The following is a 21,248-nucleotide window of genomic DNA, read 5'->3' on the forward strand; positions in this document are numbered from 1 at the left end:
CTTGATGGTCCTTCTAGAAGCATCAAAGGCTTCATAAAAATTTAGATGTTTTTAGGACAATCAATTCCTTATTTCTTTATCCTGTTCCATATTTCATCAAATTTTGTATTAACAGGTGAAATAAGAATTATAAATAAATCTAGTGGGACCTCATGGTGCAACAGTTGCATGTCTGGCCTCAGGAATTATAAATAAATCTAATAGTTATCAACGTTAACCCTCAGTAGTCACCTTAATTACATTTCCCTTATATTTAACCTATCCCAGGATTCTTAAAAGTTCTAATTAAATTGTAAGAAAAAGTAATCCTTTAAACCACTAAATTATAAACTTAGAAAAGTAATACAGTAATATAAAATTATAATAAGCTATGAAATTTAAGGATTAGTATTAACAGTAGCCAACAATAAAGGTCTACTCTATTACAATCAGCTGTACAGGAAAATGTCACCATCCAAAATAGCCTTCAATTATACAAGATAGTATTTTTGCTGGCCAGACCAGTGACTTACTCAGTGTGGAAGCCAGTGGCTCAAGATATTTATTTCAGTAAAGCTGGAGGATACATCCCTGAAACTGGACTTCAATGCAAAGAGAGTACCCAGTTTTATTACTAATTCAAAAGTTACCACCTCAAATTTGGAAAATGCTCTACTGTTATACTAATAGAGACACAGACTAAAGAACACAAAACAATGACCAATACTAACACATTTTGGCTCTTGAATGTGAGCATTTGGTTTTGTTTAGGTCACTATAGTTAAGCACAGATGTCTATTATTTTAGTTATTTTTTAATGATAAGACCATACTATGAAGGATCTTACTCAGGATCTAAGAAAGTAACATAGTTCCCTATCCTGGTCTCTCTTATCAAAATAGTTTTACACCCATCTTTATGTAAAATATATCATCCCCACAATTCCCTATAGTGAAGGACAGTGTTTCAAGCATTTGAGTAATGGTTTTCTAATTAAAGAAACGTACAGTGATTATTCAAATGGTAGTATTGTTACTAGCTATAACTAAAGAGAATAAATAAAAACTAAAATGTTGACTGAAATATTTACCACAGAGATGCTTTAAATCAGACAATTCATTCAAGAACACTCAGTCTTAACTACAGCTTATAAATTCATCATAATGGAGTCTTTATTACAAGCAGATTTGCCTAATTGTTGAAATAATCTAGCCAACTTGAATTTTAGTTTAGTAGTTTAAGAAAAGGCAGTGTTAGCCAGGCATGGTGGCACATGCCTTTAATCCCAGCACTCGGGAGGCAGAGGCAGGAGGATTGCCATGAGTTTGAGGCCACCCTGAGACTACATAGTGAATTCCAGATCAGCGTGAACTAGAGTGAGACCTTACCTCGAAAAACCAATAATAATAATAATAATAATAACAACAACAACAACAAGAAAAGGCAGTGTTCCCTAAATAGCTGGATGCTTTTTTCACATACACAATGACTAGCTTTATTCTTATAGACATACTGAAAAAACAATAATTCTCAAAAAGCTACCATTCTGGAAGTTTCAGTGACACTGGCTTAATGTGTATCAACCTTTAGAAGTCTGGTCTTGCCAGACCACATGTACAGAATTCTCCAAGGGTACTTATACCTCAAGTAATAAGCCTGCCAGAGCACCTTCTGTGAGAGCTTATGTAGCCGTCACTGTCCTGTGATGATGGGACCCCTATACATCTCCTCAGCCAGGGCAAATTGTTCCACTTTCTGAGTAGCTGACTCCTATCAACCTGACCATAAGGCTAGACTGCAAATAAAACCATTCTTGATGAGCTAATTTTAAATAGTGTTTAAGTAATTTATAATCTACAAAATGTCCATTCATTAAAATACCTATTTGAAAATGAATCTATTTATGTTCATTTGCACAAGGGAATTCAAAAAAATAGAAGAAATCAACCTAAACACAGTGGGACTATAGTATAAGTAATTGTATTTTTTTATTAGATTGATCAGGAAAGCTGACAGCAAATTCTCAGAGCTAAGAGAACCATTTTGATTTTCTATAATGAGTTTATGCAAAAACTTGCCTTTAAACTCCAAAATGATAGCCACAAATAACTAATCCTTTTTCTGATTATATCTGAGAGATGACTATATAAAGTAGGCTAAAAAGCATGTAGAAGCTGGTAACTGCCTTAACTAAACTTGGATCTAATTTATTAGCCTGAATAAAGTAAGAGAAAAGTAGAGAGATCCCTGGGCAGTTATAGGGTAGCTAGGTTTCAATCATTAATTTACTTCTCTTAGGAAAAGGGACCTACTACTGGGATCCAGTAAACAAAGTATGATCAATGGTAACATTTAAAAGACCACAGCACAGGGGAATTTGTGTCTTTAACATCACAATACAACCAAGGCAGAGAGGATCAAAGCAGAAGATAAGCTACTCAATGTTCTGAACTGAATCTCTGACATCTTTGGATTAATGAGCCAGACTAAAGTACCAAACACCTAAGGTACCAAACACCTGTTAAAGCATTTTCAAATGTGAACAACTCAAGGAACTAACCAAACTCTATACACGTGATAACTACCGCCAACATCATTAAAGAACATCATCTTTATATTTTATCTGCCTTTAACAAAAATGTTCAAACTAGAACAGAATAAATCATGAATGTTTGTCTAGCTGCTTTGCCAAAGTATTAATAATAAATATATATGATACCTTAAAATTGAACTTGTATAATATAAAATACAGTAAAAACAGACTTGTTCATTATGTTAATTAAAGCTTTGCAGCTAGAGTATATAAATTATCAGAAAAATGTATACCACATTAATTGCTCTATTAACTTAAAATAGAAGTGGTGAAAGAACTTACTGCAACAATCATAATTGCATTATCCAAAAAGCCAAACCCTATGAAAGGTATCGCATTGTGGATGAACACTGAAAAACATCAAAAAAAGAACAGAAAATTTAATAGGCCATATCATTATAGCCTTCCAAAAAGACATGATAATTGTTAGAACTCATTTTTCATTCCTTATAGCCAATAAATCCTGCTACTGCTGTAGGTTTACTTGATAAAAATTATACTTGACAACAAGACAAAAATAATACATAACATGTACCAGTAATTACTAAGCTTTGTTTTCTTACTAGTAACATCCCCCCCCCACATATATACATGATTTACAGCAGAGCACATTAGCAAACATATGATGGCCAGATCTGATCTGATTTATTGATCCTCAGCTAGATCTATTTCTCTCATTCCTAAGGACCATGACAATAACACTGATCTCTAATTGAGAAATAATAAAAAATTCCAAACATCAATTCACAAGTTATTTGCTTTGATTCTAATCAACTTTTTAAAGACATGTTAGAGAAAGGAGACTATCACATCCTCATTGAATTCTATGTGTACTCTTCCCCATGTCACAATCCATCAGATGCCTAACTACTACTGAAAACTAAAGAATCAGTATTTGGCCGGGCGTGATGGCGCACGCCTTTAATCCCAGCACTCGGGAGGCAGAGGTAGGAGGATTGCCATGAGTTCAAGGTCACCCTGAGATGACAGAGTTAATTCCAGGTCAGCCTGGACCAGAGTGAGACCCTACCTCAAAAGACCAAAAAAAAAAAAAAAGAATCAGTATTTGTCCTAACCAAATGTAACTTGGCCTCTTCTGACCAAAGGCACATCTCACCTCATCTACCTGGCACATAACCTGAATGGCCTGCGTCACTCAAAGTACAAGTAGAAAAGGCATTTCTTTTTACACATTTAGCCTCTTTTTTTAGACTCACATCCTCAGCACAGTGCTGAGTAAGTACATAGTAGATGCTCAGAAATGTCAGTTACTTAAATTATGAATCACCAGCCTGGAGAGAATTCCAAATTAATACAACTGGGAGCAGACTGTGATGTAGACTACAAACTGGGGATAGGTAAAAGACTTTAATTAATATATGAAACTGCTAAGATATACTATAAGCTGAGCTGAGGATTTTTTCAATAAGCATCAAGAATCTGAGTTTTATAATATTTCTATCTAAAAAGCATTCCCTTAAACCAACCAGTTATATCTGTAAAGTGATTTTTAGATTCTTTTTTCTTTTAATATAGTTAAATCCAAAGAGAACTAAAAATATGCAATATAATTAAAATATAATCCAAAGTTATGAAAGTTTGGCATCACTATATTGAGTTCTATGCCGCTAGGGAAGGCTAATAAACAGTAATTTAAAATACACACGAACACACTTGTCGCAAAGCATAGTGACTCATCCCTTTAATATCAGCACTAGGGAGGCTGAAGGAGGAGGATCAAAATGAATTTGAGACCAGCCTGGTCTACAGAGTGAGTTCCAGTTCAGCTTGGGCTAGAATGAGACCCTGCCTCAACAAAAACAAAAACAAAACCACTTCTACCCATAATCACTATGAAAGAAAAAAAAATACAATGCAGACTGATAATGTGATGTCTCACATACATAATCATAGCTGAACTGGAGAGTACATAATTAGGTACATACTAGGTCATTGCAGATTCCTTCCTGCCACAGTTAAAACATCCAAATTAATAACAAAATAGTTTTGATTGTTTTTAAAGCTATTAAGATAATAAAAATCAGGTATCACATTAATGAAATGGGATTTTTCAATCAAGGAAAATAGCCTAAGTTCTATGATTTTTCATGTCCAATTGCTTTCGTACTGAACATTCCAATTTTTATAAGCAGCTTCCAAAACATATTCACAAACTTAATTTCCAAATCCACTATAAATTTAATAGGCTTGAAGAATATGATGGATTTTTTTTAAATCACTGGATGAAATATGCACAGTAAGCTTTTTAAGTATACCTAGATAGCCCTTTGCCCATGGTTTGTGAAGCATAAATATGGCACAAAAAAATAAACAGTGAGATCAGTTGAGATTACTTTGTATTTTGAAGGTCAGTTTAATGATGTGCCTGAAATTAGCAAGTTTAAAAAATTAAATTTTAAAGTAAGGGGTAAAGGACATGAGATTAAGATTGTACTAGTTATTATTCTTACAGAAGCGTGGTTAGTATAACCAAGGCACTTTGAGCTGTATCACTTTAAAGTATAAGATATGCCTTTATGTTTATATTTAAGTAAATGTGTCCTTTAAAAATTGATTTTTAATCTGAAGGAAGGAAAATAGCATTTCAAAGAAGAAATGTGTTCTGGCATGCTAAGGGAACTTGAGAAATACAGTTTAATAAAATTTGGTTTCCATAGTTCAAAGGATTTACATACAGGAACTTATCCAAATAAACAATTAACTTCAATACCACTTATACACAACAGCAATTTTATGATATGTTTCTATGAATATATATTTATGAATCTAGGCTAGAAGAATCAGGAAAAGATTACATGGGAAGAGAGATCTTAACGAATTCTTAAATTGTTTTGATATTTGAGGAAACATACTGATATTATAACAAATTATATTCTATCTATGAGAGATAAATGTTAATTTTCTGGCATTTAAATTTGCCTCCAACACATGTGATTTTTTTCATTTCCTTCTATAATAGGCATCTATAGTGTGGTGGTTTGATTTAGGTCTCTCCATAAATTTAGGTGTACTGAATGCTAGATTCCCAGCTGCTAGAGATTTGAGAATTAGCGCCTCCTGGAGGCAGCATATTGTTGGGGATGGGCTTATGGGTATTATAGCCAGCTTCCCCTTGCCAGTGTTGGGAACACTCTCCTGTTGCTATTGTCCACCTTATGTTGGACAGGGGGTGATGTCTACCCTCTGCTCATGCCATCGTTTTCCCTGCTATCATGGAGCTTCCCCTTGAGTCTGTAAGCCAAAATAAATCCCTTTTTCCCAAAAGCTGCTCTTGGTCAGGTGATTTCTGGCAGCAATGCAAACCTAACTGCAACACACAGCAAATTACATAATTTTTTTTTACATTTTTACTTATTTTATTTGAGAGAGAGATTAAGAGTAGAGAGAGACAATGGGCATGCTAGGGACTTCAGCCACTACAAATGAATTCCAAACACATGCAACACCTTGTGCATGTGGCTCACATGAGTCCTGGGGAGTTGAACCTGAGTTTTTTGGCTTTGCAGGCAAATGCCTTAACCACTAAGCAATCCCTCCAACCCTCTTACTAATTTTTAATTATCTACTTAATTACAATCGACTCAAATTCACGGCTACATGATAAGTTCGTCTCTTAATAATCTCTTTAACTATTGAACATTGCTTACATGTTAGTCCTGCAATATTTATTCTTACCCTGACAGAGAAAAGAATATGAGCTGATTTGTAATGGTCTTCCTCCTAGTGGTTTTAAATAGATTTTTCTCTTTTTCCCCCCATTGTAAGAAACACCTAACCAGAAGTACTTTCTGCATCAGGGAATAGTTCTCCCTAGCCTAAGGCTTAAGAGTTCTGGTTACCCAACTGAAATTCAAACACATCCCTTTCCTGAAAAGTAAAAACTTTTTCTTGAAAAATTGAAAAAATTTCTTTCATATGTATAAACTATATTTCTAGATGGTAGGACTATATCAAACAGTATTAGACATTCCACAGTACTGTGATGTTTTAAACCTGGTTTATTAAGTGCTTCTGCATACTAAAGGGATAACCAGCTCTATCAGGAAGATTTACTGATTTTTAATTAGCTGACAGAGTATCCGTGCTATCATGACCAAAACAGTTATTTCAAATACAAAAAATAGATTCATATAAATTTAACAATTATAAAACCATTACCATATCTCAGTTGTCCTGGGGTAGGTGGTAGAGCTTCCAATTTTTCTAAAGGGGAAAAAGGGGTGTGAAACAAGAATTAGTTACAATAACATGTTTTTCTCAATTACAATGAAGAAAATGGATATTAGCATTTTTAAATTATATTTAAACTAGTAGGCCACAGTTATCCACTTAAAAGAATTCTAACTGGTTTGGATTAAGTCACAAGGTGAGCAAATAAATAAGTTTTGTTATAAGCCATGGATGATACTATATGGATTTCTCTTTAATTCCTTCCAGCATTATATTATTGACCTATTTGCATTAATTACAATAGAGAAAACATTTTAGAAAAACCATTTTTCTTTACTATGGTAACTCTAGCCAGGCGTAATACACACCTTTAGTCCCAGCACTCAGGAGGTTGAGGTAGGAGGATCACTGTGAGTTTGGGGCCAGTCTGAGACTATATAATGAATTCTGGGTCAGCCTGCATTAGAGCGATACCCTACCTTTCAAAAAACAAAGATAGAACTCTACATGAAATATATACAAATATTGTTTGCAGAAAAAGAAATACTCAAATATCCCTAAGGTACTCTTTAAAAACAGAAACTTATTCATTCATATACTCATTTATGGATGTAGGGGCTCACTAAGTAGCTCAGATTGCCCTTGACTCCACAATCTTTCTGCCTCTCCTGTCTCTACATTCCAAGTGCTGAGATAACAGGCCTGTGCCACCATTTTTGGCTTGAATATTATATATTAAAAGCAATGTAATTACAACAATAATTTTTACTGGATTATACAATGTTTTTTAATTAATTGCACTAATATGCTTAAATTTTTAGCTTTGAAATCTGTATTACTGGAAAAAAAGAGTAGCCTACACATAATCATAACAAAAAGGCATGGTGTCATTCAAAAATCAATAGTAATAATATGCTATTTATAATATATGGGATACACCTGATGTCCACCAAAATGCCAAGAAGGCATAAAGTTTTCCCAAGTATTAACAAAAATATCATTAGTGTCATTACATGTGAAAAAAATAATTATTATAAAAAGCACCCTAACCTGGAAAGGATTATACCAAGTAAGGTAACCCAGGCCCAGAAAGCCAAGCGCCACATGTTCTCTCTCATATGTGGATCCTAGCTACAGATGATTGGGCTTCTGCGTGAGAAGGAAAATACTTAGTAGCAGAGGCCAGTAAGTTAAAAAGGAGACATAAAGGGAAGAGAAAGGAAGGGAGGAGGGTACTTAGTAGGTTGATATTGTATATATGTAAGTACAATGATTGTGATAGGGAGGTAATATGATGGAGAATGGAATTTCAAAGGGGAAAGTGTGGGGGGGGAGAGGGATTTTTTTTTTTTATAATCATGGAAAATGTTAATAAAATTTTTTTAAAAAGCACCCTAGTGAGGCATGATGGCATACGCCTTTAATCCCAGCACTTGGGAGGCAGAGGTAGGAGGATCTCTATGAGTTCAAGGCCACCCTGAGACTACATAGTGAATTCCAGGTCAGCCTGGGCTAAAGTGAGACCCTACCTCGAAAAACCAAGAAAAAAAAAAGCACTCTAACTAGTTTCCTAATTACTATCTCACTCTCTGTATAAGTTAAGAAGGTTGGTAATTCTATTTCCTCTATCCTCACCCAACCAGGCAGAATTAGCTGATGACTGACAAAATAGGGCCTGTACAGTGTTGGGATGCCAAAAGGCCCAGATGCTAAAGGACTGTTTCCCAATGCAGCAGTGTTCAGAGGTGGAGCATGGGGAAGTGAGTGGATCATGGAAGACCTCACTTCATCAATGAACTAATATCCCTTATAGATTCATAATATTCTGGCATCATTGGGAGGAGCTAGGAAGGAGGATGTAGGGCCTAGTTGGAGGACATAAGTCACTGTGTCCAGGATACATATATCTTCCTTGTCCCCAGGCCCTTCCCATCTCTCTGCTTCCTGGCTACCATGAGGTGGGCAGCTCTGCTCCATACCCTTCTTCCATGACAGTCTGTCTCATCTCCACTCAAGAGTCAATGGGGCCAGGCAAACATGGACTAAGTCTTTTCTTTAGGTTTTTTCCTTGGGTAGTTGTCACAACGATGAAGAGGTGATTAACACAGTGAGGAAATAATTTCCAACACGATTTATGAGGAATACTACTACGAACAAATCCTAGTCAATAAATAACCACAAAGAAGAACACAGGGCTGAAGGTGTAAATCAGTGGTAGAGTTTTTGCCTAAAATATAATGGGCCTTAGGTTCAACTTCCCAACTCTTGGGATGGGGTAGAGATTGATAAACATGGTACAAAAATGTATTTTCTCTTTATAATGAAAAATAATTAACATTCCAACATCCTCACATTTTTCCTTCTTAGTTTTCATTGCTTCATACTGTTCTTGAGAGCTGCATGTTTAGAAATCTACAGGATAAAGAAATGACCCACAAAAATCTATAAGATAATATATATACATAGTTTTCCTTATCTGTAGGCTTCACATTTTGCTGGAAAATAAATCAAAGAGAGTTGCTACACACTACTATTTTATATTGTATCAAATTCAATGAACATTATCTAAAATGAGACCTTCTCTTCTTCCTGTATGCCTTTGAGAATGTAAATATATCATTTTATATAGATGATCTTTTCCTAATGCAAAATACTATATATATTCAATACAAGTTCTGAAAAGATACCAAAAATGCTGCCTGTTTAAGGATAACAGTTTTCAATATTTTCAACAACTTGATTTTACTTCAGCAATCCAGGAATGTTAATGATATGAACTGAAAATGTTTCAGTTTCTTTTTTTCTTTAAATGAAATTATTGCATCAAAATGGAAAAAGAATGAGGTATTCTGATTTTTAAAATAACTAAAGCAACCATGAAGCAACTGTAGTTTGTAAACTACTGTTACTACCTAAGTAATAGTTAACTGTAAAAGAATACTTCCTTGATGATTCAGATAGCATAGCGCATTAAAATAATCACTTCAGGGATGGAGAGACGGCTTAGTGCTTCAGGTTGTTGCCTGCAAAGCCTAACAACCTAGGTTTAATTCCCTAGTACCCACATAAAGCCATATGCACAAAGTGGTACATGCATCTGGAGATCATTTGGGGTAGCTAGATACCCTGGTGTGGCCATTCCTTCTCCTTCCCTCTATCCCCCCCCCCTTCTCTCTGTCCTCTACTTGTAAATAAATAAATAAGCTTTTTAAATCATGACTTTAAAGCTTAATTATTATTTATCAAGGAAATAAAAAAACAAAAAGAGAGTCAGAAAATAGCAATTTTTTCCATGTTTTGGAGTATTATATCTAACCCAGCTGACATTTATATCTTGTTATCTAAATAAGTTCTATATCATGTTCATTTAAAGAAAATGGGAAATCTGTATGCAGAAAGGGACAAAGGGGAGAAATGAAAGATGGAACAAAGGAAGGGAGACAAAAAATAGAAGACTAATCAGAGGTTTCAAAACAAACCAGACTTGGAGAAGAAAGCCTCTCAGGCACATGGGGAAGCCGGCTGCGCTGCTAGAGCATGGGCTGTTAGCTGCCCCACGGCTTTGCCTGGGAATCAGCCCTCCTCTCCACTGGACAACTCTGGGTCACATGGCTAGGTCACTAGGCACCAAGAGAGAAGCGGATGACCAGGAACTCTCTTCAGCACGGCCAGAGCCTTCCAGACTTTGATGCAGTACTAAAGGGTCCTGTACCACTGGAGGTGTGCTCACGAAGTTTACTTTGAATGAAATTAATTCCTGACCAATTGTTTATTTATTTTTTTGTAATCTAAAATGGCCTCTGATAGGAAAATAGATTGCTAAGTATAAATTAGCTTCTAAAAAGTTGAACTATAGTTGTTTTTCACTTTGCTACACTGGAAAGAATCCAAATTCTTTTTATCGTTTGTAAGATTAAAAAGCTTTTCCAAATACACATATTTGGGAAGTAATCCTTGATCTAAGCTTATACTATTACAGTGATTATATGATCTCCAGCCATATTAAAGCAAATTACTTCCACTTTACAGCTTACACCTGTTACAAATCTAAGAAATTTTTACTGAGTTTAATATGTTTTAGAAAACTTCATTGCTGAGAAGTGACTTACATTCAAATACATTTGCCAGCACTACTAAATTTTAGCATATTAAAATGTACACTTTCTACAAAAACAGAATAAAGTAGAAACTTAATTTAACTTACACTTTCCAGGGGAACAGAAATGCCTAGAACCCTAAACCCATGTTCATATCTGTACCTGTTGCCATGTTTAACTGCACTCCCCTCCTCCCGAAGTCTGAGATGAGATTACAGATATACAGTTCCACTAGACCAGCATAGAAAGTAAGCCTAGGGTTCTCAGTTGTAATAAAGATAAAAGAGTGGCATGGTACAATAAGTACATCATATTGTCAATTATTACTAGTTAGAAAAGTACTAATAGATCTTTATTTATTTATTCATGTATTTATTTAAGAGAGACAATGGACACATTGGGGCCTCCAGCAACTGTAAACAAACACCAGACGCATGTGCCACCTTATGCATCTGGCTTATGTGGGTCCTGGGTCCTTTGGCTTTGCAGGCAAGCACCTTAACTGCTGGCCTTAAATTCACAGGAATCCTCCTCTCTCAGCCTCTCTAGTGCTAGGATTAAAGGCATGTGCCACCATGCCCAGCGAAACTAGTGTTTCTTAACCTACAATTTGAGAATTAACATTCTGAATATTATAAATAACTGCCTAGTCTTTTAATAGAAACAAAAACCAAATGGGTGAAATTTTCAGCCCATATACTAAAACACAGTCAGGAATGAAAAAAATGCAGACCATGCTGCATGCAAAATAATTCAGCACATCCTATTAAATGCCAAAAGCCATGTACCAAAAGGGATTTTTAACACCAAACACATAAATATGGCTACTATATTTACAAAAAATGAAAAATGAACAGTGAAAATGGCAAAGAAATTAATTGATAATGTAGATTTCAATTAATAGGCCCTTTTTAAATATTTTAACTATAAGGGGACTTTTATTTTTAAAATACTTTATGTATTAGAGAGAGGAGAGAGAGACAGAGAGGGAGAGGGAAAGAGAGAATGGTCACACTAGGGCATCTAGCCACTGCCAACAAACTCCAGATGCATATGCCACCATGTGCATCTGGCTTATGTGGGATCTGGAGAATCAAACCTGGGTCCGTAGGCTTCGCAGGCAAGCGCCTTAACCGCTAAGCCCTCTCTCCAGGCTGGGACTTTTATTTTTCAAAGATACAAGCTTTATAAATGTATATACTATGCTTATCAAACTGCCCAGTAAGCACTTCTCTTAATGTTCATACTCATATGGTAATGCTACTCTCACTTTTGGTAGAGAATCTTCTCTTTTCAGATGTCAGTGACCTTGGGATGACTCAGAAGGCATTATGGTGCTGGAAAGAAGTGGCCACAGTGCTCAGTACTGCAATATCTCTATCACACCTTCCAAGACTCAGGGTCTAATGCGGAAGAGGTGGCGGAAAGAATGTAAGAGCCAAAGGAAGGGTAAGACTCCTTAAAACGTGCTCCCCCCAGACACAAAATGGCCTGGATATCCATGACCTCACAGTGCCTGACACTACCTATACAAGACCATCATAATAGGAGGAAAAGATGATGACATCAAAATAAAAGAGAGATGATTGAGAGGGGGAGGGGATATGATGGAGAATGGAGTTTCAAAGGGGAAAGTGGGGGGAGGCAGGGTATTACCAAGGGATTTTTTTTTTATAATCATGGAAGTTGTTAATAAAAAAAATAATTTTGGCCAGGCGTGGTGGCGCACGCCTTTAATCCCAGCACTCGGGAGGCAGAGGTAGGAGGATCGCCATGAGTTCAAGGCCACCCTGAGACTACATAGTGAATTCCCTGTCAGCCTGAGCTAGAGTGAAACCCTACCTTGAAAAGAAAAAGAAAAACAGAAGAAGAAAAAATTTTGTAAAGAAAAAAGGGACACAAGCTTTAGGTTAAATCCATGTAAGTATTTAAATGTAATCTTGTCATTTTAATTAACATTTAAAAGTGATTATTTCCTACATTTTGTAGGAAAGAAAATCCTGTTTAGAGCCTCTAAGAAGGAGCCATTACCTCACCCTTCTGGGGAACTTCCTGAGCAACCTACAGCTAGACTGTCACTGAGGTCATTCCCAGAGGCAGCTGCTGCATTTCTGGGCTGAATAAGCTCCTAGCACAGTGGCTCAAGGTAGGAGTCGGCCAGTGGTAATGGCATGAAAGCTACAGAGCTCACTTAAGATAAAATTAGTATCTCCAACTTAAGTTACAGTAAATGCTAAAGGCACAGTAATTTCATTCTTCTTATACCTTTCATTTCATAGTCTTTTTTTCCTTCAGGATAACCAAACGTACTACTGATTTAGTTGTTTTTGCATATATATACAACTCGTATACTTGAAATAATTATTATAAATAAGAAGTCTCCTTAATATAACTTCCGTTCCTCTACACCTATGGAAGAAAGAAAATAATTATTGTATGCAGTGATAATCCTTATATAAAATACTATTAAGATAGTAAAACAGCCGGGTGTGGTGGCGCACGCCTTTAATCCCAGCACTCAGGAGGCAGAAGTAGGAGGATAGCCATGAGTTTGAGGCCACCCTGAAACTCCATAGTGAATTCCAGGTCAGCCTGGGCTAGAGTGAGACCCTATCTCAAAAAAAAAATAGTAAAACAAAAGCACAACTTTAAAGTGTTAGTCAGATCTTGTTACTTTTTTATATTAAGCATAAAGAGATGCTATTTGTTTTTAAAGAAATCACATAAGCACGTATAATATCACAGATGGAAAGTTTAAGTTGAGCTAGAAAAAAATAACCTCTTAGAATATCATGTGTAGTACATCTGTCTGTGAATATGACTACACAGATTTCACCAAAGATACTCATTTTAAAATACACTTGCTTAATATCTAGAAAACAGCAGAGATTTCTTTTCAGTTGATTCACTACTACCTTTTATCTTATCAATCTTCCTACAAATGAAAATTCTTTCATAAAATGTTAGAGATGAAAGAATTCTTGGAAAGCTATGGTTCTAACATAGGATGGTACCTCTCCCCAGGAGAAGCATGGCAATGCATGGTTTGCATGTAACAATGGCTGGAAAGTATTAGAGCACCAGGAATTCAAAGCTTTCTACAACGCAACAGTCTTTCATAACAAAACACCATCTGGTCTAAAAGCCAAGAGCATACCCTCTGAGACACAGACTTAATTCTCTGTCTGCTTTGACGATCTAATCCAAGATGGTGACTTAATCAATGGTGTACAGCTGGGTCCAGAACCTACATTCCAGTTTCAAACTTTCTTTCATTTAATGTAATTTGCAATAAAAAAAAAATAATTAATACCTTATGATATGTAAAATACTGTCAAAACATTGGTCATGCATTATTATTTGAAATGTAAATAGGGCTGGAGAGATGCCTCAGTGATTAAGGCATTTGCCTGAAATGGAAATAAAACTGGAATTAACTAAAAATACTAATATCCCTTCAAAATTTTCCCCTAAGAAATAACTGCCATCCAGAAATATCTTTTTTAAAACCTACCATCTAAATGAAAGGTAAGGAAATCATGTGACTCATCATGATCACCAAATTAAACAACCCTTGAACAGGTTTAAAACTGGATGTACTACAGTGTAGGGCTCACTTCGATTGCTAACCCTGAAGCAATCCGTTATCCTGAAAAAGCTCTAAACTAAAAACCCACAGGACTTGCCACAAATCCATGCTCTGACACATAAATAGATGCCAAATCTTGAATGTTTTCATGTCACAAAATGACAGGCTTAGGCCCCTGCAATCCCTTCAAGTCCCAAGATTCAACTTTGCTTCTCTTTACTGCAGGCTGGTAGGTTTTAAAGAGGTAACACCTACATTCACAAAGACGACCATGCTAAGCAGGACGGAGCTAAAGGCTGAGCTTCAACAGAGAAGCCCCAACGGTAACAGTGCAGCAACTCCTCGGCATTATCTGCCGTCAACTATGACAAGAAACGTTTCTTTTTGTCTCTACATTGTCCCAAAAATGAGGGCTAAATAAACCATCTCTAGAATAATTCAAAACTAAAACTAAAACTGACACTACCATTAAATGTTTATGACCACTGGCTTGAGTTTTTTCTTTTTCTTTCTTGGTTTATAAAGTGAGGTCTCACTCTAGACCATTCTGACCTGTAATGATGGCGATCCTCCTACCTACCTCTAGCTCCCAAGTACTGGGAAAATTAAAGGCGTGAGCTGCCACACCCAGCTAATTTTTCTATTTACCTTAGAACTAGCAAAGTAGTGGAATATGCTGGAGGATTATCAGCAAACTACTAACATGTAAATACATCTGCAGACACATGTGTACATAGACACACTTCCCTGAAGTTCTTATGATTTGGTTTTTGTCCTGTATACCATAAGTAATATTTAATCAATTTTTGCTACTGCTGTTGTTTTTTCTTGGGTTTTTTTTTTTTTTTTTTTTTTTTGGTTTTTGATTTTTGTTTTTTGTTTTTAGGGTTTTGTGGTTTTTTTGAGGTAGGGTCTCACTCTAGCTCAGGCTGACCTGGAATATGTAGTGTCAGGCTGGCCTCGAATTCACAGGTATCCTCCTACCTCTGCCTCTGGAATGCTGGGATTAAAGACATGCACCACCCCTTGCAAGTTTACAATTGGCCCATAAACACAAAAATTAGTTGCAATAACTTGTCATGCACTATATTGTACTTCTTAGGCAATTTATCTAAAATAGTAATAAAACTGAAATTAAATAAAGAGAAATTGATTTTAATCTTTATTTCTCCTTCTGTCTTTCAAACAAACACCTACAATTTCACCACTACCACAGCATGCAATTTAAGTTAAACATCAAGCTATACAGTTGTTAATTTTTTAAAACATCCTTTCATTAATGATTCATGACTCTACAATGAATTTATGTAAGGCTTTCAAGATATTGAAGAATATATATATTGGGGGCAGGGCACAGGGTCTCACTATACGTAGACCACACTAATAATCTTCCTGTCTCAGCTTCCTAAGTGCTAGGATTACAGGCATGAACCACAATACCCAGCTGATTTAGACTTATTATGGTCATAAACTTAATCCATAAATTAGTTAAGCATGCAAGTATTAAGTAATCATATTCACATTAGTTAAGCATGTATTCTCAAAGTCTAGGGCTAGGTAATAAAATATTCTGCAGACAGTATAAAATGTTAATATAAAAATGCCTTTTGAACAAGCAAGTCCACAGAAGTCAAATAGATGCTTTGCTACTTGCACAAACACGTGACAAACACCACCACACAAGGTACTATACCAAAACTATCAGGGCTCTCTGCTGGTGACACTTCCTTCACATGCTTCACAATGACCATCTCAGGTTTGGGATATCTGCATGCTAAAAAATTCTAAAATCAAAACATATCCAGGCAATAAAGTAAATGCAATGTATATAAATAAAAAATGTACAGGACACAAGGTGGTCACTGCATTCCTAAGCAGTTGTTACCTGCACAAGACCAGCATAATATTGGCCCCATCAACATACTGTCATGGATGACAGAGGAAGGAAAGAACAGGTGTCAAAATAGAAGAGGGAATGGAAAGATGAAGTGGATCCACGGAGTGAGGATAAGGTGGAATACACAAGATGGTGGAAGGGGCTTCTGTAAATTTTTTAAGAGAGTTTTAAGGAATAAAAATGTGTAAGATGTTTTAAAGTACCACATGCTAGTACACAGTTATTAATCTGTCCAACAGTGTAGGGCTGTAAAGCTACCAATGTGATTTAAAATGACATGGTAATAACAGCCAAGGTAGCTCAATGGTATGGCACTTAACTGGTGGGTAAGGCCTTGGGCTAGATCCCAAGTACTGCAAAAAAAAGGGGGGGGGGCTGGAGAGATGGCTTAGCAGTTAAGGCACTTGCCTGCAAAGCCAAAGGACCCCAATTAGATTCCCCAGAACCCATGTGAGCCAGATGCACAAGGGGGCACATGCATCTGGAGTTCATCTGCAGTGACTGGAGGCCCTAGCACATCCATTCATATTGTCTCTCTCTCAAATAAATGAAAAATAAAGTTTAAAAAAACAGCAGGAAAAATTTAAATCATTCTACAAACTTTAAGAATTTTGGAGGGGGCTGGAGAGATGGCTTAGCGGTTAAGCGCTTGCCTGTGAAGCCTAAGGACGCCAGTTCGAGGCTCAGTTCCCCAGGTCCCACGTTAGCCAGATGCACAAGGGGGTGCATGCGTCTGGAGTTCGTTTGCAGAGGCTGGAAGCCCTGGCGCGCCCATTCTCTCTCTCTCCCTCTACCTGTCTTTCTCTCTGTGTCTGTCACTCTCAGATAAATAAATAAATAAAAATGCACAAAAAAAAAATTAAAAAAAAAAAAGAATTTTGGAGGAAAGGGCCAACTATGGCTGTACATGTCCTGTAATCCGAGCACTCAGGGGGCAGATACAAGAGGGTCTAGAGTTCATTGTCAGCCTGGACACATATAAGTTCCAGACCAGCCTGAACTTAGTGAAACCTTATCCCAAAATTAGGAGGAGAAGGATACTATAAATGTAAAGGAAGTTTTTGAAAAGGGCAAAATGTTAGTTAATTTAGTACACTGTATTTTAAAACTGAAATACTGGGCTGGAGAGATGGCTTAGCCATTAAGACACTTGCCTGCAAAGCCTAAGAACTCATGTTCAAATCACTGCCACACACACAGTGATGCAAGCACACAATGCCGCACATGCATCACGGGGGGATGCTCACATCTGGAGTTCGTTTGCAGCAGCTGAAGGCCCTGGTGCGCCCACTCGCGCCCTCTCTCTCTCAAAATAAATTTAAAAAGAACCTGAAACACTGGTCATTAAGTGTTTCAGTTCTTGGTACTTAACAGGAACTAGCTTGAGCAGCACGAGGCTCAGCTCGGCTCGGCACGTAACGTCCACGATGGAGGGGCGTTCCTCCTGCGCCTCATGCGCTGTCACACTCCCTGCTCAGTCTGGATGAGCACAGAACATGGGATGTCTATTGATTTTCAATGTCATGGAACATACATTCTACTTTTGATAAAATACCTTCTCTAGCCTTTCTACACAAAACATGGCAAAACACTGTCCCTGGCCCTGTAGCACAGAAATCCCTAGGACCTGGTCAGAAGTACAGAGATGGACTACGCATTGATACAAGGGTCCCAAGGGATACATGCACAAACGTTATGAAGCTAAGTTCTACTGTTCACTGAGATGCAGACCCACAGGAGCATCAGACATAATAAAACACAGTTAAAATCAATTCAAACTGATAGCTTACTTCAAAGTCAGAAGAAAACTCAAGTCACAGATCAAGCAACTGGACTTCGTCAAGAGAGGCAAGTGCCTGCAAGGGCAGTGGAGACTCAAGGGTAGACGTAACTGCATACCAGAACTGCAGTGGTTTTACCGCACTATGCTTTCTGCTCTGACAGAAACGTGATGATTTAATAAGCATCAAACTAGTATATCTGTGGATTATATCCTGTTAGGATGTTTGGTTTTAAAAACTGCCGTTTGAGCTGCCAGCTTGAGTGTCAAAAAAAATTATTTAACAAACTTTGGTATAGAACTAGGATAGAATTTCCAACAATTTCTGAAATGTTCTTAAACATATTTCTGCCATTTTATAGCATGTATTTATTTGAGACCATGTTCTTGGCTTTGATGACTAAGAAGCCCTGCTCTGTAAGACTGAATAACATTACATTTCTTGATTCAGAAGTTGCAACTAAATATGCTCATTTATAAACAAAAAGAAAATTTTTATAAAAGATATTAGTCCAGTACAGTATAAATGAGTCTATCATATCTTACCAATTATGCAATGATGCAGAGAGTCCTTTCAAAAGAAAAAGAAGGGGCTGGCGAGATGGATTAGCAGTTAAGCACTTGCCTGTGAAGCCTAAGGACCCTGGTTCAAGGCTCGATTCCCCAGGACCCAAGTAAGCCAGATGCACAAGGTGGCGCATGCATCTGGAGTTCATTTGCAGTGGCTGGAGGCCCTGATGCACCCATATTCTCCTTCCCTCTCTCTTTCTCTTTCTCTTTCTCTTTCTCTCTCTCTCTCTCTCTCTCTCTCTCTCTCTCTCTGCTGCTCTCAAATCAATAAATAAAAATAAACAAAAAATTTAGGTAAAAATAAGAAAAAGAAACAGAAAGGAGAAAGGGAGAGAGAAAAGAGGAAGAGAAGGAAAAGAATGCAGGGAAAGGATCAGAAGGGTTTTCACCTAGCTCTTAGGTACTTTAATTTGGAAAAGAATGTTTCAAAAAAGAAAAGAATGTTTCAAATCATTGGCTTAATTTTTATGAAATTTTTAATGAAACTATAACAAACTAAAAGATGATCATATTAAAATAAAAGGAAATTACAATGAAAGCAACACTGGAAGAGCTGAGAAACAACTATAGAAACAGGACTTGTGTACAATTCAGCTGCTGCCTGAAATGGGAACTCTGGTGGCTTGCATGCTTTGGCCACAGGCACCCATTCTGGCATACGGGTTGAGAGATCTTGGAAAAGGTGCTCTTAGATTCAGAGTTTCTTAATTTACAAAACAGAGAGAAAAAAAAGAGAGAACTTCTTCATCCAAGAGTGGTAAACAAAATAGCTGTATGAAAATTCAGTTCAGTATGTCCAACAATCTAGCACTCAGTAAATCCCCAGTAACTGGTAAGTAATGGAAGTGAAGATAGTATTCACAGCAGCAAAACTGACAGCAATAATGTATCTCTATAAAATATAAAAACTATTACGCAATAAAACTCGGGATTGTTTTATAAAATCCATGGCTGACTTTAACATTATGTTCTCGGAACCAGGAGTGGTGGCACATGCCTGTAATCCCAGCACTTGGGAGGCAGAGGTAGGAGGATCACTGTGAGTTCGAGGTCACCTTGAGACTACAGAGTGAATTCCAGGTCAGCCTAAACTGCAGTAAGACCCTACCTTGAAAAACCAAAAAAAAAAAAAAAAAAATTATGTTGTTGGGCTGGCTTAGCAGTTAAGCACTTGCCTGTGAAGCCTAAGGACCCCAGTTCGAGGCTCAATTCTCCAGGACCCATGTTAGCCAGATGCACAAGGGGGCACATGCATCTGGAGTTCAATGTCAGTGGCTGAAGGCCCTGGTGCACCCATCCTCTCTATATCTGCCTCTTTCTCTGTCTGTCGTTCTCAAATGAATAAACAATAAAAAATACTTTAAGATTAGGTTCTTTTCCTTTTTACATGTGTGTGTGTATAGTGTACATGTATATTCATATGTCTGTGTATGTATGCATGTGTAGGTGTGTGTGCACATGTGTGCATTTGCAATTGGTGGCCAAAGGTGAACATTTGGGTGTCTTCCTCAACTACTCTCCACCTTATTTTTTGAGGCAAGGTCTCTCGCTGAATCTAGAGCTCACTAATTCAGCTAGCAAGCCCCAGGGACCCTCCTGTCTCTGCCTCCCCAGTAGTGGGATAACAGACACACCATCACTCCCAGTTTTTATGGGGGTGTTGGGGATCTGAACTCAGATGCTTCAGTCAACTACTTTTTAGTTGCATCAAACAATAAAAATCTAGTCACAATCCAGATATTATTAGTAAAAGTACTTCCAGGAAAGATCTTCAGTGTAAAAGCTGGGACTCTCTCTATAACAATGTGATCCTTGATGTGCTTACTAAGATTAAGACCTTGGAGAAGTGGTGAGTGGAACAGCAGTGTTTTGTTTTTAATAAGAAAATTAAGACAAAATGGTAACACCATGGAATACTGACAGTTAATAGAACAGCACACACGAGAAACAGTAATGGAATGCCAAAAACAGGCCTGACACAGCAGAAAACAGTTTACCACAACCACAAGGAATGAATGAGAACAAAGTAGACCTCAGAGCACCGGAGGGGTGAGGGGGGATGGCTGAGTCCAAAACATTTCACTCTCACTACAAGAGTCTCAAAACATGTCAGTTGAAATAGCATTCTGGAAGCATGTGGCCCAATGTCCAGTACTTTACACAGAAGAAGCCTCAAAGATCACATAATGTAAGGACTCTGGCACCTGGTAGAAGGCAAACTGTGCTCCCTGTCGCTCAACTTTCACTAAAGCAGAGAAAAGATGCAATATGTTCAAATGTATTTCCATCAAAGCCACTGAATAAATGTTTCACAGTTTCTCTGCAAAATCGTTTGCATACAAAGGACTCTCACCAATCAGATTGCTTCAGGCAATTCTGACATGTAACCACTTGTTATGTGGATTGTTTTCATTGACTTAAAGCAGACATACAGCTATGAGTCAAAGACAAGGCCAGAGTCCTATAAGGTACATTCTAATTAATTCAGCTGACTTGAGCAAGACACTAATAAAATCTACACACAGGGATTTATTCCCTATTTGTTCTAGTTA

At 37.1% G+C, this 21,248-nt stretch overlaps 1 protein-coding gene across 1 annotated transcript in view; it reads right to left on the reverse strand.

Annotated features, from left to right (window-relative positions):
- Positions 1–21,248, reverse strand: part of Tmem65 (transmembrane protein 65) — a 39,524-nt gene that overhangs the window by 10,424 nt on the left and 7,852 nt on the right. Inside the window, exons 2-4 of the mRNA XM_045144325.1 lie at positions 16,143–16,223; positions 6,752–6,796; positions 2,855–2,922 (exon numbers count right to left, since the gene is read on the reverse strand). Of these exons, the coding sequence (XP_045000260.1) occupies positions 2,855–2,922; positions 6,752–6,796; positions 16,143–16,223 (194 nt within the window). The remainder of the gene's footprint in view (positions 1–2,854; positions 2,923–6,751; positions 6,797–16,142; positions 16,224–21,248) is intronic.

This window comes from Jaculus jaculus, chromosome 2, assembly GCF_020740685.1.
Source record: "Jaculus jaculus isolate mJacJac1 chromosome 2, mJacJac1.mat.Y.cur, whole genome shotgun sequence".
Classification (NCBI taxonomy): domain Eukaryota; kingdom Metazoa; phylum Chordata; class Mammalia; order Rodentia; family Dipodidae; genus Jaculus; species Jaculus jaculus.